General features: G+C 41.1%; 1 protein-coding gene across 6 annotated transcripts; it reads left to right on the top strand.

Moving 5' to 3' along the window:
- On the top strand, positions 1–27,471 carry LOC310925428 (sodium channel protein type 2 subunit alpha-like; the record flags this gene model as incomplete). 6 transcript variants are annotated; one of them, XM_083887384.1, is made up of 26 exons in its annotated part: positions 1–267; positions 1,015–1,133; positions 1,439–1,528; positions 2,417–2,545; positions 3,442–3,533; positions 6,511–6,804; positions 7,752–7,815; positions 8,807–8,948; positions 9,097–9,303; positions 10,612–10,887; positions 11,168–11,488; positions 11,841–11,973; positions 12,115–12,353; positions 12,470–12,643; positions 13,088–13,444; positions 14,078–14,605; positions 18,387–18,522; positions 19,616–19,770; positions 20,097–20,270; positions 20,669–20,791; positions 21,861–22,136; positions 22,957–23,010; positions 23,137–23,274; positions 25,489–25,593; positions 25,703–25,973; positions 26,279–27,471. In XM_083887384.1, the coding sequence occupies 26 exons, from the start codon at positions 1–3 to the stop codon at positions 27,469–27,471; spliced, it is 6,057 nt and encodes a 2,018-aa protein (XP_083743510.1). The 6 variants fall into 6 exon arrangements, with proteins under 6 accessions (XP_083743510.1, XP_083743508.1, XP_083743509.1 ...); XM_083887382.1 differs by having other exon boundaries at positions 11,168–11,509; XM_083887383.1 differs by having other exon boundaries at positions 11,168–11,509; positions 23,137–23,278; positions 25,496–25,593.

Raw genomic sequence — 27,471 nt, 5'->3', positions numbered from 1 at the left:
ATGGCACAGCTGCTTGTACCGCCCGGACCTGACAGCTTCCACCCCTTCGTCCCCGAGTCGCTGGCCGCCATCGAAAGGTGCATCGCCGAGGAGGAGGCCCAGAGACCACGGGCGGAGCGTCGCAGCGACAGCGATGATGAAAATGGGCCAAAGCCCAACAGTGACCTTGAGGCGGGGAAATCACTGCCCTTCATTTATGGGGACATCCCTCCCAAACTGGTGTCCACCCCTCTGGAGGACTTGGACACCTTCTACAGCAATCAGAAGGTCAGTTCCAGTTCTATTTTATCATATAGTGTATTGCATTGTATTGTATAGGGCTTTGTTTGTATTGGCAGGAATCTGGCTATATGATACTTAGCGTATAATATGGTGTGACAATACAATTTTTGTGATATACTGTATTAGGATACTACAAGCAAGGCAATATATTCCCAAAAAGAATATTTCCATATTGATACATCACTTCAAAAAACTCACTTCAATATTTCATAGTGTCCCACCATCTCCAGCAGTGTTTTAGATGGTGTCCCACCATGAAATATTGCAATATTTTAGTGCATCATTTTTTTTTCCACCCCTAGTATCTAAAATATATATTCTTTCTTGCTCTGTTTGTCTTTACAGACTATCTTCTTTTGTTTGCAGCTTTTACCCTAAGCTTACTTACTGCTTGTTCTTACTTGAGGATTTAGCACGGCAACAATTAAGATGCTAAATTCTAAAAAGCTAATCTCTTTTGCCATCTGACCAACAGTGTCAAACATGTACTGGACTCATCCGGCTCACAGCTTAGTCTTCTTTTCACTTGTGCATGTGTGATATTAATCATAGCAGCAGCCTTGAAGAACAAATAGATGAGCAGATCTGTAATTTGTACAAAAAGCTTCTCCAGCAGTGTTTTAGATTTCCACTGGATGCTGCATCCTTGTATCTGATAAAATCATGTGACTAGGGACAACAGGATGTTTTATATGAAAGATTTTAATTATGTTTGTCTTGTCTCTCTTTCAGACCTTCATAGTATTGAATCGTGGGAAGACAATCTTCCGTTTCAATGCCACCCCTGCCTTGTACATCTTGAACCCCTTCAACCCTCTAAGAAGAGTAGCTATCAGAGTTTTAGTACACTCATATCCTTTCAGAGTTTTCTATGGTTGCAGCTTGATTTGGATTAATGGGTTTAATCAGACAAAAGAGGGATTTAAATGAGATGATTTTGAAGACTGAATGCAATGACTGCTTTAGACTTTTTATTTAGACATTAATCAGGCTTTACATCAGTTTCATAGTTTAAATTTAACATAACATAACAGCATGCAGGATTTGTATTATTAGGGTGTCAGATTTGGTGATCTATGAATGGTTCATGTCATGTAGAATTTATGCCTAGAAATTTCAGTTTGAGTTTGAATCTATTCCTTAATCTATATTTTACGATGTTCAGCATGTTGATCATGTTCACCATCCTGACCAACTGTGCTTTCATGACCCTAAGTAATCCCCCAGAATGGGCCAAGAATGTAGAGTAAGTTGTCTTTTGTTATTATTTTCTCTCATTTCTGACTGTTAAAATACGTTATTTGCTTATACACTACATTAAATGAACTTAAATACCTTATGTGGCACACCTTTCCCTCAGACAAAACTCAGTCAAATGATCATCCAGACGTGACACTCAAAGGCCCCATGGTTGAGAGGATTAAAATGCTGTTCATTGAAAGCGAAACACCATGAATATCCAATTTTGTTTGGTTTTTAGGTACTAATGTTTGCCATGTATCACAGTATTCATAAATGAAATGTTAAAGCAAGTCGGAGAGTTTATGAAGGAGTGAAATTGTATAGTAAAATACAATAAAATAAATGTATAAATATAGTACATTTTATCACCTGCAGAGCACCAATGGCATGACATTTCTAAGAATCCACATTAATCCAGAAAGAACATGCATTTTTCCATAAATAAAACTGCATGTGACAATGTGTCATGGAAAAAGGCCAAGCACTCAGAAGGTCGTAGTATAACTAATGATGACAAATACATCACAAATTAGGATACTCGGTGTTGTGCTGGATGTGGCTAAGCTCACCATCAGTGTTGCCAAGCAACATATTATTGCATTCAATTATGGAGTGATAAATAATCTAGTATAGTTCTGGAAACATAAATTGATACCAGGATGTAAATTTAATACAAGATACAGGTTGATCTCAAGCTTGATATTAGCCCCACATGAGTATTTTCAGAAGATAATGTAATAATCAACAAACTCATTGAGAAAATCTTTGACTAATTAGATTTGAGAAAGCGGAAATCAGGATGAGTTAAAGAATCAATACTGCACTGTAAACAGTAGATGTGTCACTTTGCCTCTGAGTGTGTTCTAATTTCCTATCTTCCAATGTTTACCAGGTACACATTCACAGGGATCTATACCTTCGAGTCCCTTATAAAGATCCTGGCAAGGGGCTTCTGCGTGGGGAAGTTCACTTTCCTTCGGGACCCATGGAACTGGCTGGATTTCAGTGTTATCCTCATGGCGTAAGTATTATGACAAGCATGGTTAGGATCATCTTCACATGATGTGGCATAGATAAACAGGCCAAATGCTTTTTATGCTAATCACCCGGGCAGCTTATTAAATTGCAGTAAATGTGGGAATTTCAGACAGATGAGAGTCTGTAGCTTATTAATGCTTATTGGCGCATGTTTTGAGAGCATGGCCAGAAAGTACAACTCATCTCTGTACTGGATGTGAGTGTCTACAACATGAAGTATGTTGGCCCAGATTTGTTCCATGCCTCAGTGACTCCGACTACTTGTCTTGAAATGAAATAAAGCCTTCAGCAGGAAGGTGCACAGTGAATTTGAGTTGAGTATATGATCACATTATTTTGGAAGTATTACTCAGTGATCACACAATAAATTTAATTTCAAGTCAAAATATTATGTTATTATAGAGTGACTGATGCGTTTGTGAGAGGTGGTTTTATTTCTTAGATGTTTGTGTGTGCACGTTTAATGGCTCTGTGCCTGTGCAATTCTGTGTAGTAACTGTGCATTTGATCCTGCAGGTATATAACAGAGTTTGTAAACCTAGGCAATGTTTCAGCTCTGCGCACATTCAGAGTATTGCGAGCTTTGAAAACTATCTCAGTAATACCAGGTAAGGCCGCCTGCGCCTGCTGCCAGCACTCCTGCCATGTGTCCTCTGTGCGTGACCGTTTGCCGTTCCTTCCTCTGCCCCTACCACCCCCCCCCCCCTCCCACCACCCTTTTGTCTTGTCATGTGTGTGGGTGCCTGTTTGGTGTGCGTGTGTGTGTATGTGTATGTGTATGTATGCGTGTACACTGCACCCTTCCTAAAATTCCCTACTACCCAACCATAACCACCCCCACCCCCCCACCACCACCTCTTCCCCTCCCTTCCCTTACAGATATGTCACAGAGTTTGTGGACCTGGGCAATGTCTCAGCACTACGAACCTTCAGGGTTCTACGAGCCCTGAAAACTATTTCAGTCATCCCAGGTGAGAGAGCCATCGAGGTCCATAGGGTTAATGAAATGCTAACGGCTAACTGGCATTTCGCTAACATCAAAGCAAACCCCTTTCCCCGCCCACTCTCAGCTCATCTCACTTTAGCTAAGCATATGACACCAATCGCCGTTCCTCATGCTGCCTTTGTCCCAAGGCTAGTAAAAGCTGGAATCTGGCTCCAATCTACACAGATTGACATGATTCTTAGCTTTTAGACACATCCTTTAAGGCAGAATTATTTATGGCTGAAATCTATTCTTGCCTTGGGAGCCTCACGCGTAGATTTTGTGCACTATTTATTTTTCCTTTTTGCATGAGACATTGCAAAAGCAGATTTTCTGGTGGCAAGTACTTGTGTGTGTAGGGTTCCTCCTCTCTGTGTTTTCCTGTGCATGACTTGTTCAATGTTGTGTGTTTCTTTGGAGAAATTGTGATATGGTCAGTGGGGGCTGTAATGTGGCATACACTAACAATATTGACATCCCACACTAACAAAAGGTCACAGGTAATCCATTCAGGCAAACTCTCACTGGCTCTTTGCATGAAGACAATGTTGGTTGTTCCACAAACATTTTTAGTGCAGCTGTTTATACCTAGTTGAAATATGTCAATCTCGATTTTTGTTGCAGTGCAAAGACTAGTACAAGCACAGCAAGTTGTCTTCTGCCCTTTAAACAATTATGTTTGTGTTCACCAGTGCACATGGCATGAAGGTGGAAGAAGCAGTAACAAGGTCAAGAGTTTTGTTAATAATCACATTATAGGGAATAGAGCTAAAAGTTCCATGTCTTTTTTTCAAGCAACATTATTCTGCATATAAAAGGTAATAGTTTGACAACTGAAATTCCTATAGGGAATGCAAGGAGTTTGTTACCACTCATGACTGTGAAATAAATAACTTAAAGTAAGCAGGTGTCCAGCTGAGCCTTGCAAAAAGTCTTGATTTATGTCAATATTTTCACAAAGCAAGCAACTTTTTTTTAAGAATAACACTCACACACTATGAATTGAGCAAATAAAAAATAAACCACAAAATCAAAATACAAAAATTGCAAATAAAATATTGATTTAATCAGGGACATGCAAAGAACACGTGGGCGTGCAAACGCAAAAGAGTCTGAGCAAACAAAATTCCAATCATTGAAATATAATAATAGTGTATTTACAAAATTAAATCAGACTAAATCGATGTTTTATTTGCAATTTGGTACATTTCGATTTTTTTTTTGCTCAATTCAGAAAGTGTTGTGTCCTTATAAAAGTGTTGCTTGCTTTGTGAAAAGTGGTGTTTGACACAAATCTAATTCCATAGATGCAGTGCTTTGAGTGCTCATCAAGACCAGAAAGACACCGTAACCACAACAAAGACCACAACCAACTGACCTTCCAGCAAAAAACAGCAGCTTTTCATAACAAATCTAACACAATCAGATTCTGGCTAATCTCATATACTGTACTCTTTCAGTAGTTTAGTCAGCATGTACATCAGTGTTGTTTTCGTCAACGACGACGATGACGAAATCTTTTCGTTGACGCCACTTTTTTTCATGACGATAACGAGACGGTGACGAGATAAATATGACTCTTTGATGACGAAAACATGACGAGACTTGTGTGAGTTTTCGTTGATGAGACGAGAATGGACGAAAATGTTAGTGGGTGGTCTGTCAGACGTTTGAAACGCATGACATTTCGTTTTTTCGGCCAATCACCTGACGGTCACGGAGAAAGCACATGGCTACTTAATATGCACGTACCCCGCTACTGCTTCTGCAGTGTGTGTGTGTGTGTGTGTGTGTTCACCGTTGAATGACGATGGATAAGGAATCCCACAGAGGGACTGAACTGCGGCTGTACTTCTTCTAACCCGACACTTATAGTAAGCAGGTGTCCAGCTGAGTGGACTCGTTAGCATTTTAAGCTAGCGATCTTTATGCTAACGTGTTGGCAAACAACAAACAGATGGATTATTATTTCTTTAGCAGCATGTTTAGCCATGTTTACATTCAGTGATGGTGTGGTCATCTCTTTGTGTGTAATAATAGCCAATCTACAAGCTCACAGTGTGTTGCAGTGTGTTGAACTTATAGATCTGCTGCTATTTTCACAACTTATGTGTGACACAATGTGCCCAACAACAATCCCAGTCCAATGCTTATTGACCTACATAAATTTGTTAAAAGACTAAACTTCTTTTTTCGACTAAAACTAGACTAAAAACTCTTTTGAGTTTTCGTCGACTAAAACTAGACTAAACCCCTTTTGAGTTTTCGTCGACTAAAACTAGACTAAAACTATCACTTATAGAAGTGACTAAAATGTGACTAAAACTAATAGGCATTTTCGTCCAAAAGACTAAGACTAAATCTAAGATGGTTGTCAAAAACAACACTGATGTACATTTCCAAAAATGTTCATCTTATATGCTGTTGCTTCTATCAGCTATCACTTTAGTGAAAATGATTCATAATTCAGTGAACAGGGAATATCCGAAAAAATTTATCCTGGACTTTGTTTTCTACTACACTTGATACTGCTTTATAGTTGTGTGTCAGCATGCATAACAGTAGGATGTGTCACCTTGTGCTGCTCTTTGCAACTGCACTAAAAGAGAGCTCAGTTTAACAGGTTTGCAGTTATAACAAGAAGACAACTGGACTTTAACACACAAACACATTTGAATAATTTCCCCTAAGACCACTATTGGCAGTGCCCATAGCACAATAATAGGCCTGTGACCTGTAAGTCTCTCTCATGGTTTCTCCATGACTAGCAGCGATCTGCATCAACCTGGTTCCTATATGAAAGAAAGCAGTTCATACATGAGCCTCCATTGTAGACCCCCCCCCCCCCAGCTGCTTGCTACTATTAGCTCACTAGCTTCTTCTTTGCGCTTGTGGCTGTAATAAACAGAAACTAATCAGTCTGTGATGTCCCACTCCCAACCCTTGCCCTTTCTATCTTTTAGGCTTGAAGACTATTGTTGGTGCCCTGATCCAGTCGGTAAAAAAGCTGTCGGACGTGATGATCCTCACTGTGTTCTGCCTCAGCGTCTTTGCCCTCATTGGCCTGCAGCTCTTCATGGGCAACCTGAGGCAGAAGTGCGTGCGTATACCCGTTATCAACAATGCCACCAACGGCAGCAACATCACCGGCGATGACATCACGTTTTTCAGCAACACCCCACTTGATATCAACACCATGTTTGTGCAGAACGCCACAGAGAACCCGTTCAACTGGACAGAGTACATCAGTGATGAGAGTAAGCCAAGTGTGAAACTGTTGTTACACGTCTGTCAGGCCCACATAGGGGTTAACTGGTGTCAAGTTAGCATCCTCCCCAGATGGCCTGAGTCACATACTAGCTACTGTCTATACAGAGATAGGTCAGGATGGTGGTGGTTGTGTAGGGGAAGTCGGGCATGATAGGGAGTGACAGCAGAGGCTGGGAGCAGGGGCTGCGCTCTCTTAACGAGGGCTGGTGGGGGAATGCGGCGTATAATCGCCTCAACAATAAAACCCTCTACTTTCACTCCTCTTTATCCTGCATCATTCTCCCATAGCTCATCTGTGTGGCAGGAGGAGCCGTAAGTGGTTGAGGAGGGTGAGTCACTGACCGCCGGCAGGATATAGAGGAGACGTGCATCAGCATCAGTACATGACAAGCTGATGCCAGACAGAGGGAGAGAGAGAGAAAGTGATTAAACTTGCTCAGATGTTAGAATTCCTGACATCATAACAGTTTCTGAATGAATTAGTCATTAAACAAGTTATATGATATTCCTAAGAAGGCTAAGGTTCTGTGTGCAATAAGTGACATTTAATTGTGAGGCTGCAGATTGGAGGCTGTGTACAGTGGCAATTGCATCGCAGAAAAGATAACATTCTTCTTTATTTATATTATTATATTATACACATATATGAATATGAATTTAAAAATTAGATATGCATAGAAATGTTGCACCTTAATGATGATCACTGGACCTTTAACCGGGCATAACTCTGAGGTCTAAAGTCTTGTGCTATTGTCGCACTCACACAATAAACTAATACTGTTTACTTTAAATCAAAGAATGAATCAGCACTTTCCTTTATCCTTGACCCAATAAAAATTGTACATAGTCGATCTTCTTTTTTGTTCCTAATCCACTGCTTCACTCCTGTGATGAGGCTCTGACGTGCCGTCACATTGTCTCCTCTCTCTTCTAGATAATTACTATTACCTCCCTGGCCGTAGAGATGCTCTGCTCTGTGGGAATGGCAGTGGCGCTGGGTAAGACTTGACATGTTTTATTTATATGGCCAATTAGATGCACCACAAAGCTGAGCACAGACTATTAGTGTTGACACTCACCACCACACTGAGGCTTAACAGGAAAACAAAGTGGTTAGCTGTGGCTGCATTTCATTTAAGATGTCTTGGAAAAATGTGTTGGTCTAAACAGGTTGTACAATACACTAACACAGATATCAATCAAGACAGTTGGATATATGGGACTGTGATACATCCTGCATGATCATAATGGCATCAGGTCACGCAGAACTTGATTAATTCTGACAGAGGAAAACCCTTTTGTTTTGTCAATACAAACTCACTAATAGTCACATTTATTTTATTTTATTTTATTTTAATAGTATATCTTCCAGTCACCAGTGTCACTGCTCCAGATCTGTGCTACATCCTGGTTCAGAGCATGTCTAGCATTTCTGTTTTTATTATGTTTTCTGTCACTTGGTGCTACAACACTATATAAGGTTATCTCAGGCAGATTTCTCTGTTCTCTTCAAGTGCCTCCTTCTACAGTCTCAGGTCCTTGAATGATCTTCAGATCAAACTTGAAACTCGTTCTTTTAAAAAAATTTAAATGTTGAATAAAGGAAGTTGTCACTTGCTAACTGTCACTTACTAAGTTGTCACAAGCAGGAGCTTTTTTAATTAATAAATTAAAAAAGATGCCTATAGAGCTCAGTTCGTCACAATGTCATGTTGGCAGGAAAAGCAAAAAAATTAATGCACCAGTGCTTAAGATTTCAATGTGCACTTTAAAACCACAGAATCTGAGCAATATACTTTATCACAGAACCAGACAGGTTGATTACATTACAATACATCTGTACACATCATAGTAAAAGCATGTACAAACAGGGATACGTTTTTTATTGATAGCATTGATTTACCTCTACTGTGTTTTATTTTTGATGACTGTGTATGGGTAAAAATAGTGTCCATGCTAACACAATTGTACACTTGCTTGTCCTGACAGGTTCTGTCCAGAGGGCTTTATATGTTTGAAAGCTGGTCGCAATCCAAATTATGGCTACACAAGCTTTGATACCTTCAGCTGGGCCTTCCTCTCTCTGTTCCGACTCATGACCCAGGACTACTGGGAAAATCTCTACCAGCAGGTGGGCAGGACTCTTCATAGAGTTTTATAGAATATGAATCTTATGGAACACAATAAAATAAAAATCTTAATTCAGAAAAGTCTTTTTAGACAAATTCCTAACCCAACTCTTCTCTCCTGTCCTTTCTCGGACTGCCTTGGACCATCAGACTTTACGTGCTGCTGGGAAACCTTACATGATCTTCTTCGTGTTAGTGATCTTCCTGGGCTCCTTTTACTTGGTCAACCTGATCTTGGCTGTGGTGGCCATGGCTTATGATGAGCAGAACCAGGCGACCATCGAGGAGGCTCAGCAGAAAGAGGAGGAGTTTCAGGCCATGCTGGAGCAGCTGAAGAGGCAGCAGGAGGAGGCACAGGCAGGAACATTATTTTTATTATTATATTTTGTCCTTTTTAAATCAAGTTATAACAAAAGTGCAGGTTACATTACATCAGAGTGGCTATCTCAGATTTCAGAAAGAGATTTTATTGAGAATTGGATTACAGGGAAGTGGATTCAGAGGGCAATGTTTGACCCCGCTAAAGAGACAGGAGAGATTACACAACAGATGATTGTCTGGGAGAGTTTCTCCACGTGTAACTAGGGAGTCTTTTGATTTTTAGGATTAGTCCCTGAGCAGCGTTGCTCAGACAACTAGAGAATTCAATGCCCTGGATGACTGCTACACCTGTGGTGGTCAGGAGTTTTTTGTTGACTTAAAAATAAAAAATTACCAGATACAGACACAGAGTGCAAATGAAACCTCCTATAATGATATTGTCCCTTACACTATTGTAAAATTAAATATTTATTTAGAAGATGAACTTTGAGGGTTAGTAACTAGACAGCCAGCCAGTTATTTTGACGCATATGACAACAAAGCCACTCAGTCTATTTCTGTCCTGCTACACATGTAACACATGGCTGAATGCAACTAGTTCACATTCATGACACTCAGTCTGACACATGTAAGAAATCAGAAATGAGCGTCTTATTAATGTCGATTGAGAAACAGTTTTGGAAAGCACTGTGTCACAGAATGGTTTTCACATTATCTAGTTTGAAATATACAGTATAACAAATTAGATTAATGATGGTCAAAAAATAATTCTAAATACCTATTTTAAGCTACTATAAAATCAATTGAACATGTCAAACAGAATAGGTGGCATAGGTGAAAGGGTACATGACAAAATAAGCTGAGAACTGATTGAGAAGCTCACTCCCCCTTATAGTTTTTACATTTTTAATGTATAAGCTTCACCCCATGAAGATAATGCATCGACTCTGTAGAACTAAAAACAGTAGCCCATCATGCAATATTAAATCTCAGCCTCTAATTTGATCAGTGCTCATAAGAGGGTGCTGCTTGTTTTGTTTATTTATTCAGTTATTTGTTTTTCCTTGTGCATTTTTATTGACCTGTTGACCTGTAGATGAAATACCGTGTTCAGTGTTTCTGAATGTCCGATGTCTGGATATTCTGGACACATTGATATTCAGAAATCAGGCGTCCATTTTTAGAAGGTGTCTGAGGCTTATTTGGCTCTTCATGCCGCTGCTGCTGCTGTTGCTGCTGATGCTCTCAGCTTCCAGGCTTTCTCCTCCGCTCCATTCCGCAGGAGCCTTTGAGACAGGCACTCGTCGCCATGACAACTGTGTTTGTGCTCCCATTGGCTGGCAGGTTGCCGCAGCAGCAGCCACGGAGAGTGGAGAGTACAGCGGGAGAGGGGGCCCCACCTCCGAGTCCTCCTCAGGGACTTCTAAGCTGAGCTCGAAAAGTGCCAAGGAGCGACGCAACAGGCGGAAGAAGAGGAAGCAGAGGGAGGAGGAGGAAGAGAGGGAAGGCCGGAAGTTCCACAAGTCTGAGTCTGAGGACAGCATCAAAAGATCCAGCTTCCGCTTCTCTATTGATGCCAATCGGCTCTCTTATGAGAAGAGATGTTCCTCCCCCAACCAGGTGAACACTTTTCAGTCACACTGAAAACAAGTCACTAGTCACTCATTTCTGTGTGTCTTGTGTGAATCGAAGTTATAGCAGTTTCATGCAGCCATGAAGTGATGACTCTGCACACGTTGAGTAGGTACTTACTAAGTATTTTGTTGTGGAAAACCCACCTAAACCGTGCCGTGCTGTCAAAGCGAGGCGAGCTGGGATTATAGGTGGAAAAGGGGCTTTAGTTTATGCCCTCCATTATCTAACCATAGTTCCTTGTTCCTTTTTTCTCTCTCTGAATCAGTCTCTTCTCAGTATTCGTGGATCCCTGCTTTCACCTCGGAGGAACAGCCGAGCAAGCCTGTTCAGCTTCCGTGGCCGGGCACGCGACATGGGCTCCGAGAACGACTTTGCCGATGATGAGCACAGCACCTTTGAGGAGAATGACAGTCGCAGAGGCTCTCTGTTCTTGCCACGGCGCCTGGAGCGCCGCTGCAGCGCCGTCAGTCAGACAAGTCTTGGGGCGCCACGAGTTATGTTGCCTGCCAACGGCAAAATGCACTGTGCTGTAGACTGCAACGGTGTTGTGTCACTGGTTGGTGGAACATCTGTAACAACCTCCCCTGTAGGTCTCCTACTGCCTGAGGTGACTTCATTATTTCATGCTTTATTTTCTCATTCACCTCATGTTTATGTCCCAAGATTCCTTTAGTTGATCACAGGTGTTTTTTCATACTGCTGACGTTAGTCCAAATTAAGTAAAATAACTATTGAGGGCTCATGAAGTGAAAAAACTTAGTTAGGGGAAGTATATGTGTGTAAGGCCAGAAAAACAAGTCATTCATACAAGCTCAACAGTGGTGTATGAATCACATCTACGCGCATCTCACTCTCTGCTTGGTTTGCTTAAATATAATATAATTATCTATCTGACATTAAAAATCTTCTCTTTTTTGAAATGTTGTGTTTTTTTATAGGGTACAACTACAGATACAGAGCTGAAAAAACGTCGGTCAGGCTTCCGCAAGCAGTCCATGGACTATCTTGAAGAACCTGGACCCCGACAGAGAGCCATGAGTGTGGCCAGTATCCTCACCAACACGATGGAAGGTCTGGATCAAATCACATATTTTTGGCTCTGAACTTGTCATTTACATTTTAAATGTGGAGAGGAGTAGAACAACCAAAATCCAAACCAAATCAATTTATATGGAGCATCATAACCAATTGTGTTAATCTCTCTTTTTTCAGAGCTGGAAGAGTCAAGACAGAAGTGCCCCCCCTGCTGGTATAGATTTGCCAACACCTGTCTAATCTGGGACTGTTGTCCAGCGTGGCTGAAAATCAAGGAGGTCGTAAACATGGTTGTGATGGACCCTTTTGTGGATCTGGCGATCACAATTTGCATCGTCCTTAACACCCTCTTCATGGCCTTGGAGCATTACCCTATGACCGATGAGTTTGACACTGTCCTCTCAGTTGGAAACCTGGCAAGTATTATGTGATTTGCTTCCAAATGCTGACTGGACAGTAATTGAAAAACATTACTCAGATTCATGTGTGAAACCTAACTTTTGCCCCCCTCCCACCATCACACCATCATCAGGTGTTTACAGGCATCTTCACAGCAGAGATGTGTTTCAAGATCATCGCCCTGGATCCCTACTACTACTTCCAGGAGGGCTGGAACATCTTTGACGGCATCATTGTTAGTCTCAGTCTAATGGAACTTGGCTTGGCCGACGTTGAGGGCCTGTCTGTGCTTAGGTCCTTCAGATTGGTAAGCGTGCTGTCAAAGGAAAAACAAATTTTCAATATATGTTAGGATTACATGATTTATCAACTTTTTCGATGAGAAAAGTTCAGATAAAGTTCTACTTCTAGGTTAAGGCCAATTACGTGCATGCTATTAATGAGGTGGTGATGTAATGAGAGCATTTTGTGCCATGGATGATAGGTCCCAGAGGTGTGGAGCCTTTGGGACAATGTGTGTTTTGTTCTGCTCATCAACTAAGCTTTTTATCTGCTGCTGTACAGCTGGACTGTTCAAGGCCACAGTATTGTAAACAACAGTGAAATATTTAAAAAAAGGCTGGCTATTATGCTTTTCGATAAGTATATTCATTAATTTTGCAGCTGTGTTGCCTGAATTTACGTAGAAAGCCCTATTCTCAAACAGTTAAGTAGCACATGTAACAATATTTTCATTCTTCTTTCAAAACAGCTTCGAGTGTTCAAACTGGCCAAGTCATGGCCTACTTTAAACATGCTGATCAAGATCATTGGTAACTCTGTGGGTGCTCTGGGGAACCTCACTCTGGTGCTGGCCATCATTGTCTTCATCTTTGCTGTGGTGGGCATGCAGCTGTTTGGCAAGAGCTACAAGGAGTGTGTGTGTAAGATTTCTGAGAACTGTGAGCTGCCACGCTGGCATATGCACGATTTCTTCCACTCTTTCCTCATCGTGTTCCGGGTGCTGTGTGGAGAGTGGATCGAGACCATGTGGGACTGCATGGAGGTGGCGGGACAGAGCATGTGCCTAATAGTCTTCATGATGGTCATGGTCATCGGAAACCTTGTGGTATGGCGTTATTTTTCTTTGTTTCCATAATAGTGAGAATATTGTTCATGGGAGTGATGAGTCTACAGTGGAAAGCTCATGTGTTCACCCCTAATGCCTAGAATGACCATGGTCCCAGCAGACATTTGGTAACTGAATACATGGCTGGCAGCAGGGAAACACGGATTCAAACCACTTTTAAAAAGGCTCATTAAAAACAATAATAACAAAAATCTAATCTTGCCTAAGTCTACAATATGTTCTCCACTATCTGGCGTTTAAACAGTTTTCTCCAGCTGGAAAAAGGAATTTGTAAACTGCTTACTCTCCCAAACCATAGTCTATAGAGATATTCAGCAACAGAGCAGTTTATAATGTCACTTTTTATTAGTTATAATTTATTAGTCTTCAGTTAGAGCAAGTGTTGTACTCCAAAGTGAGTTCATGAACTGGCAATGCTTGTGGTGAAGTGGGTGTTGATAATACAGTATATCAGTCCCTTATACAACCTCAACTATCACTTTAAAACTCGGACAATAGTACAGTAATCATTTGTCAATTTCAATTGATCAGAGCCTTAAAACACATAAACTCTTTATAAGGGATAGTCAAACTGAACTCTGCTTCCTTGTGTGATTTTCTGTTCCTTCCCAGGTACTTAACCTCTTCTTGGCTCTCCTCCTGAGCTCGTTCAGTGCTGACAACCTGGCTGCAACTGACGACGACAGTGAGATGAACAACCTGCAGATTGCAGTGGGACGCATCCAGCGGGGTATTGCCTTTGTCAAATCCACAGTGCGCCAGTTCCTGCGCCGCCTCTGCTTTGGTGGGGCAAGTAAGGGAACCGGCCTGGCAGAGGAGAGCAAACCCTTGGATGAATTACACAGCAACGGCAAGGGCAACTGCATCTCCAATCACACTACAGTGGAGATCACCAAAGAGCCGAGTAGGGTGTACATAACAGAGGGCAATGGACGGCCAGGAGGGGGGCTGGTGGTGGGAGTCAGAGCTGGTGGGGACACGACAGTGAAATATCCCATAGACGAATGTGACTACATGTCATTCATTCATAACCCCAGCCTGACAGTCACAGTGCCTATTGCTGTGGGCGAGTCCGACTTTGAGAACCTCAACACGGAGGACTTCAGCAGCGATTCGTCAGACGTGGAGGGCAGCAAAGAGGTAAGATGAGTGATTGGCTGGTCGAGCAATGTTTTTATTTGATTAGTTCCTTCTCAGTATATGTGCAATAGTTAAGTCTCTGACTGAAGTCAGTTGCATAGATTTGCATAGAGAAGTCAATCAGTTTGAAAATAACCTGCTGACTCATTTGTACATGCATCATGCTGTGCAGCTGAGGGAATCTTCTGGAATTCTAAAGGCCTTGGCAGGAGAACAAGCAACAACCATGATAAATAATGACTAATTTGTTTTTGACCCTTGTATCAGGTTCACTTTATTCATCTGCCTAGTAGAGTGTATACTGTATGTGTTGTGATCAGAGTTTAGGGGTGATCTGATCCTGCTCTATAACACTGCCAAATGTGAATCTAAATTAAATATTCTGCAATTAGAAAAAAGAACTCCCCCACTGGCACATACTATAATCTTCACATCCCACTTTTGTAGTTAACTGTCTGTGGCCTCAGAGCAAATGGCAGGTGTGTTGTTGTGTGTTGCCACGCTGACAGAGCATCAGGCCTGTGCTCCCTGGCGATGTCAGACTGTCGCTGTGGGTGTGGTGCCAATTCCCTGTGATTCAAAACAACTCCGGGGACTATTTCTAGCCATGGCACCACATGCTACACATATAGATCAGACAATGCTCACCCACATTAACTGCGAACTAGGGTTGCATGATATTAAGAGAACATGGTATGTGGTGTCAAATATTACCAAGCCCATACGATTTGTAATAAATTGACAAATACAGTAATAAACAATAGTAAATAACTTTCTGCTTTAGGTTTGTTGCTGACATTGACTCAAAAACAATGAGCAGCACATGTAGACACTGAACAGACCAATAAAATGCCTTATTTCTGTACCTGTAACAACATGGTATTACTGGAAAAAGTAAACATGCCCCCTTAAAATTTTTTCTTTTACTTAAAAAAATATCCCATTGTTGTTTAAATAAATATATAAAAAGCTGAAAACAATTAAAACTTTGAATATATGTAAACATTATCATTTAAAATCCACTGTCCGTTGTTGCAATTGTTTAACCATTTCCTATTTCTGTGGGTGTTGGGTGAAGTATTGTGTTCTTGGGAGAAAATAATAAATTAAGACAAAATGATTAACTAACTTTATGGTTAGGTTGTAGCACAAGAAACAATCAACATTTATTATAGTTCAAGCAATCTTTGTGATGACGATAGATCTTTTGTGCTATGTAGGAGCATGTTGATATTGTGAACTGAGTTTTGATATTATTGTGCAGCCCTATGCTAAACGTCACACCCTGTAACCAGGGGGCAGCTAGTTCTTCGTAATGCAGTGCAGGTTTGTTCATAAACTCAAATTACAGACCGTGAATATATTTGCATGCAGAGTAACCCAGTAAGCATCTATTAGATGATGAGTCTTACATGTCATTCCCTGTATAAAATGAGCATAACACTTGTTTGTACTGCAACTGCGGTGGAACATGCGTGGAAGGAAATGTGAGTTGTTGTTGTCTTTTGCCATACCTTCGAGCGGTGAAAGCAGGCTTGAGGTTGTATGCTGGCTTTTGGTGTCTCTGACTTACTTTGTTTAACCCCCCATTTGTTATTGCAGCTGTGTCACAGACGCTCTCAAGGTTTTCAGTGAGAGGAGAATTGTAAGACCACTTTATTGTACCATAGCACTAACCATGAGGACTGCCTATGCCATTTACAGACAAACAACATATGTTTTCCCATACCTTCAATGGATTGCCCATTTTTGTTCTTTGCCTGGTCTGCCCTCCGTCCCCCCAAACCCACCCTTTTGCTTTATTACCTCATACCCACCCACCACCCCCACACCCTCCATACAGCAGCTCACACAATGCTGTACGTTTTCCCTTTACCCCCCTTCCCCCTTCATAATTTATCTCCAAGCATCAGGCTGTATTGCAGTTACAAACCATTAGGAATGAGCAACACCACCCTTTTTCATTGATATATGAACTCATCTAACTTTGATTTTGATTTCATTGCTTGGTTTTGACTTGTTTTTTTGGGACTTGAGTGGCATCCAACACTCTGAGCTTGAGAATGAAGGAAGAGAGGAGGTGGAGGAGGACATGAGGGGAAAAAAGTGACTAATTGGAGGAATTAAATTTGCCGTAGTCCGTCAAAAATTCATTTGTGTGGTTCATAGCCCATGCAAACACCCATGAAAAACTTGTATGTATACTTGTTGTTTCTGTGATACTCAGATAATTGTGGAATGATGAAAGATTTGTTACAGAATTCTTTTTAAGGAAATCATTTTGAAATTCAAATGACTCAGTACAGAGTTTCAAAATAGATAACACATGGCATTAACTGATACTGAATCCTCCTCAAATATAGGATTATACAAACACAAAATATTTTGGATTATTCCATCATTTTATGCCTGTGTTATCCGCTTCAGTTTTACTACAACCAGCTTAACATATAATTAGAACCAAAATCATATTTCTAATACTGATACAATCATGGTATGTTAAGATTGAAAGCCTCATATAATCATCCATGTCCAGAAGAGGTAAAAAGGGTCTCTTGCTGCAGGTGAGAAAGAGGTGGGAAACACCCTTCCAAAAAACGATGCACTTGCGAGCAGCATGCTTCCATCATTCCCATGCCGTATTAGCTGGGTCCCACGGCAATCAGGGCTGCTGCACTGTCTAGGATGACATGTTCCAATCCTTCACACGCTAGACAGATCCCACATGAGGCTTTGTAACACCACGTTTGCAGACAGGAAGCCTCACCAACACCAAAATGTCTCGCACCATGCAGATGATGTCGTAAAGCACGTTACTGCAAAAACAAACATGGGTTTAAGGGCTTCAGAGGAGTGAAGAGAGAGAGGGAAGACAAAGCTTTATGAACAGCAGCACTTGTCCTTACATGTGTTTTGCATATCACTGAGCAGAAGGATGAAGATCTCTGAGTACCACACTTAGTCCTGTATGTTTTCTAGGTATGCATGAGTGCCAATTTAGTATGTCTTTCAAATGGGATTAAAAAAACAACAAAACTAGACCACATGCTGTCGTATAAACAGTGCACAGTACTGGTTTTTGCTGGTAAGCTAATGTGGTTAACCGTCTACTTCAACACAAACAGAGGGAGCTTGTACACTGCTTTCAAGGAATGGAAATATTGTGTTTTCATGTCACTGAGGAAAATGTTTAGCACTCATTGCATGGATGGACTCTAGCTCTGAGGGTGGGAGACCTTGTGAATATATTTAAATATTTTATTAAGGGGACAATATTTGGAAAAAAAAAAATATTTGTGTGGATCATTTGTCAGTGGACATGAAAATACCGAAGTACATGTTCTGCTTGGTACTATTTCAGGCTTGGATTGATAATGCACCAGAATACTGCATGCACTCTTCCTCAATCTGAGGTCATATCAAATGTACCCACAGTGCCTTTCCATGACGTTAAGCTCCCCATGCCCTGTGTTGCCACATAATTCGATTTGAGCCTTCAAATAGACCTAATATTAAAGCCTGTAGGTACATTTGATCAATGCTGCATGTGATGATGATGATGATAATGATTCAGTGACGGTGACTTTAAGAGCCCAACTCTGTGAGCTATTACAGTGCCTAGTCTCCACACTAAGGTATACAGTTGTGGCACTGAAGTACATGAGAATGGAGAATGACAATCATAACCAGCTCAGAAGGTTGGCTCATGTAACCACTGAATTTCTGTTGTTAAACACTGCAGAGTAACTTTGTGCTCTTGTCTTCTTCCTCGCCTGTGCAGAAGATCGATGTAGAGCCCCATCGTCTGAGCTCGTCGGAGGGCAGCACAGTTGATATTCGCCCCCCAGGAGACGGGGATGACTCGGTGGAGATGGAGCCAGAAGAGTCTCTGGACCCGGAGGCCTGCTTCACAGAGGGTGAGAGAAAGGTTATAAGTGGGAAAGGAGGATCATGTGTACAAGGAAAGTGGGCCAAAGAAAGGAGGGAGGTGGGAGAGGGAATTCTTCAGAAGCACATTTCAAGTCTCCGACTAAATCGCTGTAACTGCTAAGCTCAGCACCTGTGTGTTATACTCCCTGTTGAATGACAGTGAATACAAATGCTCAGCAGGACAAAAAGAGAGTAGTCTCTGGAATCCTCTGCGTTTGGGATGATACCTGACATTTTATCTGTCTCTTGTACAGTTCTGAAATCTGTGAAACTCTTGAGTCATTCATGAATGTGAAATGAAGACATTTTGTGCCAGTGACAGGTTTTGTAGCATTTGCCTTATGTACTAATGTTTTTTTCTACTCATATTCTTGGCATTTCTTTGTATTATAACTATTTATATGAGTTGGAAAAAGCTTAGATAAAGCAGTCTCCAATACACTCACCAAACTATTATGAAAATGCTCTCCAGTCTGGTGCTGCCCACCTGTTTGTATTATCAATTTGTGTATAAACATAATTAAAGCTTGGGTCTGTGTAGAGGCAGGTTACACTTATAAACAATGCAACCAATACATTCCACCCCCTCCTGCCGACCTTCTTGTCAAAGCTCTGCTCCCAAAATACTGAAAGTCCTCATTTGTAGTGGAGTGGTACATTTTCACTGCACTTATTCTGCCATTTTTTCATACCACTTCTGGCTATAATCGCTGTGGTCTGAGTAAACTGACTTATTGAATGCTGTTGAAGAGGATAAATATAAAAAAATAAACATTAATGGAACCTAGAAATATACATTAATAATAGATATAAGACTTTGTGCTTGACCGAGGTGAAAAAGTTGGATGAATGAAATAATGCAACAAAGAGCGGTGGAAACAGATTTTCGATAAATCATGACATACATAACATACGTAACATGATGGATTAATGACTTAACTCTACTGCTCTGAGATGTTTTAATGGCACCTGGCTAGATAATGAGCCATACAATTGAAAACACTCAGCTTTAGTCAGTGTGGACTCTCCCTGTGGTCCATGTCTCACTTGTCTCTCCTCTCATGTGTCTGGTGGCTGCAGGCTGTGTGCGCAGATTCCAGTGCTGCCAGATCAACGAGGAGGGCACCAATTATAAAAGCTGGTGGACACTCAGGAAGACCTGCTTCATCATAGTGGAGCACAACTGGTTTGAGTCCTTCATCATATTCATGATCCTGCTCAGCAGTGGAGCACTGGTAAGTTGAGGATTCTGTGTGGATGTGACTCAAAATATCCCAAATTAAGTTCTTCATATTGGTACAATTGTTAGGTTGAAATACCATCATCAGAAATCAGTCATAAACCATTCTCTGCCTCGTGAATCTTAAGAACAGTACAAATGGTCTACAAAATTGTAAAGACTGTGTAGATTTGGGGGCTCAAAGGTAAATTTCACTGTGCTCACGTTTTAACTTTTTGAACATTATTAATCTCAACAAGCTCAAGTTGGTCTCAAGGATTCACTCCACTAACTTTGTTTTCCCATCAGCATTTGTAACCATTGTAACCCTTCCCTCAAAAGGCGTTTGAGGACATTTACATTGAGCAGCGGAGGACCGTCAAAACCATGCTGGAGTATGCAGATAAGGTCTTTACCTACATCTTCATTCTGGAAATGCTGCTCAAGTGGGTGGCGTACGGCTTTGTGAAGTACTTTACCAACGCCTGGTGCTGGCTCGACTTCCTCATCGTAGACGTATGTATATTAGCACATAGGTTTTGATCTCAGTGTGACTTTGTAGGGAAATAAAGGTTAAGGAAGCAGAAATCCGCACAAACGCATCTCTGCAGCCTCCAGAAAAGAAACACTCGATGGATCGCCACCTCACAGGCAGAATGGATTACAGGGATAGCGTATGAGATTACATTAGTTTCAGCCAGATCTGAACGCATTTGGTTAGGTTTAAATAAATATAGTAGAAAATATCAAAACATATGATAATATAAAAATTAAATCCGCTAAATATAATGAAATCTCTATTATCTCTTGTGCTTAATCAGATCCTCAATTCTAATCCACCATCTCTGGACCCTTTTTTCTTTTTCATCCTTCACCTTTTCACCTTGCTCGTCTCTGATGTTATCTGCTCTCAGGTTTCCCTGGTCAGCCTGGTAGCCAATGCTCTGGGCTACTCTGAGCTTACCGCTATCAAATCTCTGAGGACACTCCGAGCCCTCCGGCCCCTGAGGGCCCTGTCTCGGTTTGAGGGCATGAGGGTAAGGATGTGAGAAGTAATAGACACAAGAAAAAAAGCCCCACTTGTAAATAAAAAATTATTGTTCATGGGTGAGCTGAAAGTGCAGTTTCTCAGATTAGACTGAGTTCTCTCATAATGACTGCTTTGCTGAGAAACCTGGAATCTGCGCAAAGCAAAATATAAAATGTAAGTTCATTTTTTTTAATGAATCTCTTGGAAAGACAACCAATAATTACATTTTAACAGTACAACATTTAATCTGTCGAGCCGCTTTCAGCTCGCCCATTATTATGTTTGAGTCACACTGCATTTACATTACTTGTATATTTAAAGACACAGAGACAATTGTCTGGCCTCAGCCACACTGGATGCGAGTATCAAAAAAATGTCTTACTTCTAATTTTGTCAGGCTGTCTCTGTGCACAACAAAAACAGATGGTAGAAAAATATCTGTAACCACAGTTTCATTGTTTTTCATACTGTCAGTGTCAGAAGGGTATTTAAATGGTTTTAGCTGCTTTGGGGTTCCGACTCTTAGACTGCATGCAATTTATAACTCCTGTTAAGTAATCTTTTCCTTGCATTTCAGCACTGTACTTGTACTTGTTCTATCTGCATGACTCTCTTCACATTGTGTCAATAGATGACTGTATATAGCTGTTCTCGGCATTGTTTTCTGACATTGCTTGTCTGGTGCCTTTTGACCTGTAATTGTTTTCTTTGTTGTTTGTCTTTTTTTCATTTACAGTTAAACAAAATGTTGTGACTTCATCCTGCCTCTCTAAGGTTTTTTTCTGTTTTGCTTTTTTACCTATCAAATATTACTCTTCTCACCTCTCCACCTTCTTCTTTCCAACTGTCATGTGGTTAAATTCTCTCTGTAGACATGCATGGTGATGAGAGCTTTGAATAGTATAAGACCACTGTAAGTTGTTAAATCAGTGTTGCTCTAGCTCTGAAGCCACCAATCAAATCAGTTGTCCTATTTAAGAGCAGTTAAGTGATTAGATGATTGCAATAGCCACTAATAGCCACAAAATCAAACTGCCTGAGTCACTAAGTTTGTTCATGTGCTTCAACCTCTCCAGGTTGTAGTGAACGCGCTGCTGGGGGCCATTCCCTCCATCATGAATGTGCTGCTGGTCTGCCTCATCTTCTGGCTCATCTTCAGCATCATGGGCGTCAACCTGTTCGCAGGGAAGTACTACTACTGCGTCAACACCACCAACGACGAGGTCCTCCCCATAGACAAGGTCAACAACAAGACGGAGTGCCTGAACTTCGTTAATGACAGTGCCCGCTGGAAGAATGTCAAAATCAACTTTGACAACGTTGGGGCCGGCTATCTGGCTCTGTTACAAGTGGTGAGTTTAAACTGTGTGGCATGAAGTCGGAAGCAAGAACATCATATATGCATATGTATTTACAGAGTTACTATTACCAAGAAAAGCTCTGCAAAAGCAATGGAATTTGAAAATTTTATTTTCCAGCCCTATTAAAGGGATGATGTCTGTCCATCGTGTCTGCCAATTTTCCCTTTGTTGACCACCACTCATGCTTTATTATTAATGTACTACAGGTACATCACATTTCAGCGAGTGTATGGTCATGAAACTGTGTTTGATCATCATAGAAATACATTGTTATAATAATGTATCAACCTTATAATGCCTCGCAGTTGTTAGGACTGCCTTTGCCTTTGATATCAAATGGTATACTGTGCAAATATGTTATTGCATGCATTTAATGCACTTTTTTCTGTTCACAAATTAACATGTATAATTTTATTGGCATCAAAAACAGTGCTGTAGTAATGATGTTGCAAACCATCAGGTTGTGAGTGTGAATATGAGCCACACCCACTGTTACTCTATGAGCCATATTCAGCTGGAGCTAAACCATAAGACATTATGTTACAGCCCTGCTTTCATTAGAAATAAATAGAAACTCAGGTGATGTTTGACTCATTCCAACACAAATTGGACACCCTCTTTAATGTAGTAATAACAATTTATACCCAAATTGAAAATAAAATTAGGTGGACAACATGATTTATTAATATCACAAATAAATAATATTAAAAAGTACTTTGGAAAACAAATTGCAGAGGTTTGAGGTCATAATGTAATATTGAGACTTAAATGGTGATTTACATCACATGTTTTTTTTCCCATCTGCTCTTAGGCAACATTTAAAGGTTGGATGGACATAATGTACGCGGCTGTGGACTCTCGACAAGTAAGTCTCAGTGTTTCTATCAGGTTTCTTGATCAGTTGCAAATTAGTTTTACTTCTTTTTGCTACGTCAGTTGATTGATTGACAGATGCACAATAGCGTTTTTAAACTCCTCTCTCTTGTTCCAGTTGGAATCCCAGCCGAAATACGAAGAGAACTTATACATGTACCTTTACTTTGTCATCTTCATCATCTTTGGCTCCTTCTTCACCCTCAACCTCTTCATTGGTGTCATCATTGACAACTTCAACCAGCAGAAGAAAAAGATAAGTTGCATTTATTAACGTGGACACAAAAAGATTCTTGGATATGGGATAAGTGTTTATTTGTTAATGAACATAGAGCATCGACACTTACTTGTATAGTCTCTATATCCTCTAACTGTCGCACAGCAAACATTTGGCATGTATGTACAATCCTCTTTGTTTGTTGGTTTAGCCTCCTGCTGTTTTACAGCAATAGAGCTATGCATTTGAAGTGATTACCCCCCTGAGGTTAATTGTACATGACATCTCCATACATAGATGACCTTAAATTGAATGTCAGTGATTGATGTTAAGTTCCATTCTTATCCGCTACCACAGATTTACCATTATGGAGAAAAATGATCATAGTCCATAGATTTTGATACCATTTTTAAAAACAACACTCACTTGAGATTTTAAGTATTTCCTCTTTGTTCAGCCAGTTTCTTTTTTTTAATTTCATTCAAAAATATGTATGCAAAATACCCATAACGTATAAAATACACGTTATACACAACAGTAGTGCAACTATTCATGCCAGAATTTTGCCATGGACTTCTATTCTTTGATGCATTTGATGTATTGGACAAGTTCTCACAGTAGCTCTGGCCATTGTAGATACCACAATATTGCACAGTAAAGGAAAAAAAAAATGTCAGGCCATATTTAGTGCCACAGCTGTGTTAAAGAAAGTACTGAGCTACAGAATAATGATTATGTGGAGCACGGTGAGGACCTGCCGCTGCCAAGGACTACTGAGGGGGCATGAGTCACTGAGAAACACCCTGCTTGCATATACACAAACACACACACTCACACACAGGTTTGTGTAGCGATTCTTCTTAAGACACTGTGTTGACTTTCATTGTTTTGAACCTAAACTAAGCATTATCTCTAACCGTAACCATAACCAGTTAATGCTTAATCCTAACTTTATCCTAACCACAATTAAAATTGTATACCTAAACTTAACCAGCCCTTCAGAAATGAGGTTCTGCCTCATTAGGACCAAGTACTGGTTCTGACAAAGTCAGTGTTTATATATGGCAGGTCCTAAAGAGGTTTTAAACGCACATACAAACATACGTATGTGCATACATACGGTACAGTATGTATGTAGTTTGGGTGCATATCCCGACATATTTATACATGTACTGTGTACTGTGTTGACACCCATGTGTTGTTTGGAAATCTGTCAATCATGCATGTGCTAACAAGAATGAATGGCAGGAGGCATCAGGGGGAGGAGGGTGAGAGGCAGAGGGAATGGGGGGAGGGGTGTACTCCATGTTCACTGTGGGTTGTCACTTATCTTACTGACTGAGACACCATATCAGTTGGTGTGGTTAAGCAGCCTCATAGCCACAGCGTCACACAGATGGTTGTTCAGCGCTGACACCAGTCTTCCCTCCAGACATGAATCCCGCACTCTGAGCAGCACCGAGCATGTAATGCGTGTCTGTGTGATGCTGGATTCACCTCTTTGAAAAATGAGAACACAGCAACTATGAGCAAACACAAACATTATTAAATGTTTGTACTTCATGTTTTGCACCACTTGATTTGAATGAAACGGAGACATACAGTCCCTCAGACTGCATGTTGTTTTACATCTTGCTGGAACATCCACTCTACAATAAAGAGTGGAGGGTGTCCCTGCAGGTTTACTGGTGTAGTTGTCCTGTATATTTTAATATATATGGTTTATAGTGTATATGCTCTGATGGAGTGGTGTTTTATCAGCCTATTGACTGCAAATAAATCCATATTGATCACATATGAGGTCACACTCACTGTTTTACCCTCATATTTGGGAAAAGGCAACATGTCCTTCAGCATTTGTAATGCCACCCTTATTAGTTTGTCATTGACAGCAGTAAAGTCCAACAAATATCAATATCCTCATCAGGTGGAGGTAAATGAATTGAACTATAATTTATTTTTATGTAAGCTAAAGAAAACAAGCACATGGTGAGATAATGCATGCATTTTGCATTTGGCTGAAAATGTCAACTCATTTCAGTATTTACTACCTCTGAGCTTATTCCAGCTATCTTTACTCCAGATAGCCATCATGTGGTTCTAGTGAACTAGTGAATGAATTATGTATTGAATTATCAAACACTATTACTATGTAGTGGTCCATACACTAGGTGTTTACTGGGTTGTCCACATTGCTTTTTAAATTGTTCATAGTACATGGTTATAACCAAAATATTTCTGTCCTCCCTTTACTTTGGAGGTCAGGACATCTTCATGACAGAAGAACAGAAGAAATACTACAATGCCATGAAGAAGTTGGGTTCCAAGAAACCACAGAAGCCCATACCTCGGCCCGCAGTAAGACCCTACTGACCCATCTTCTGCTCAATTATCATTTCTCACTAATGGGAACGTGGAGGTGTAAAATATCAAACCTGTCCTATTCCTTTTTCTCCTTTTCCCTCAGAATGCGTTTCAAGGCTGTGTGTTTGACTGCATCACAAAGCAGGCTTTTGACATCGTGATCATGATCCTCATCTGCCTTAACATGGTGACCATGATGGTGGAGACGGACGATCAGACCCCAGAGATGGACATTATCCTCTTCTGGATTAACCTGGTCTTCATTGTGCTCTTCACTGGAGAGTGTGTGCTGAAGATGATCTCCCTGCGTCATTATTACTTCACCATTGGCTGGAATATATTTGACTTTGTGGTGGTGATTCTGTCCATTGTAGGTAAGGAGATGTTTCAGTGTGCCTTAGCCTATTTTATTGTTCTATTGTTTTGTTCTTGTTGTTGGTTCATGATCTCTCTTGTTGGCTTGGAGTGTTAATATGTTGATTTGTTGTTGCCAGGCAAGATGCTTTGTAATATTTGATTAGGCTTGATTGTTCTGTGTAGCACTTTGAAACATTTGTTAAGAAAAGTGTTATACATATATAGTAGATCATTATACTACTACTAATAATAATAGCTGTCTGAATGAATGTAGTTGCAGTGAAACTGTACTTAATGTGATGTTTTTTCTTTGCATCCCCAGGTATGTTTTTATCTGATGTTATTGAGAGATACTTTGTGTCCCCAACACTGTTCCGAGTGATCCGTCTTGCCAGAATTGGCCGAATCCTCCGTCTTATCAAAGGTGCCAAAGGAATCCGGACACTTCTCTTTGCCTTGATGATGTCACTCCCCGCCCTCTTCAACATTGGCCTCCTTCTCTTCCTGGTCATGTTCATTTATGCCATCTTCGGCATGTCCAACTTTGCCTACGTCAAGCGCGAGGCGGGAATCGACGACATGTTCAATTTTGAGACCTTTGGGAACAGTATGATTTGTTTGTTTCAGATTACCACCTCAGGTGGGTGGGATGGACTGTTGGCCCCCATTCTGAACAAGCGGGAGCCTGACTGTGACAGCCAGATGGAGCATCCAGGCAACTCCTACAAAGGCAACTGTGGCAACCCATCAGTGGGCATCTTCTTCTTTGTCAGCTACATCATCATCTGCTTCCTCATCGTGGTCAACATGTACATCGCCGTCATCCTGGAGAACTTCAGTGTTGCGACAGAGGAGAGTGCCGAGCCACTGAGTGAGGATGACTTTGAGATGTTCTATGAAGTGTGGGAACGATTTGATCCAGACGCAACGCAGTTCATGGAGTACAGTAAGCTCTCTGACTTTGCAGATGCTCTTGATCCGCCATTGCGCATGCCCAAGCCTAATATGATCCAGCTCATCTCCATGGACTTGCCGATGGTGAGTGGTGAGCGCATCCACTGCCTCGACATCCTGTTTGCCTTCACCAAGCGAGTGTTGGGCGAAAGTGGCGAGATGGACGTGCTGCGTGGGCAGATGGAGGAGCGCTTCATGGCCTCCAACCCCTCTAAGGTGTCTTATGAGCCCATCACCACCACCCTCCGCCGCAAACAAGAGGACATGTCGGCCGTAATCATTCAGAGAGCCTACCGACGCTACACGATCCGTCAAGCCATAAAGAAGTCCTCCACACTCTACAAGGAGAAGCTGAAGGAGGGCATCCGTGACCCGGACAAGGATGTGATGGTCATCAGCAAGTTCCATGAGAACTCCACCTCGGAAAAAACGGACATGACGCCGTCCACAGCCTCCCCACCCTCCTACAACAGTGTGACGAAATCAGACAAGGACAAATATGAGAAAGAGAACAGGGAAAAGGAAAACAAAGGGAAAGACTCGAAAGACAGAAAGAAATAG

The sequence above is a fragment of the Microchirus variegatus genome (assembly GCF_963457635.1).
Source record: "Microchirus variegatus genome assembly, chromosome: 1".
Taxonomy (NCBI): Eukaryota; Metazoa; Chordata; class Actinopteri; order Pleuronectiformes; family Soleidae; genus Microchirus; species Microchirus variegatus.
Note: the sequence above shows the minus strand (reverse complement) of the source record. Positions and strands in the feature narration are given on the sequence as shown.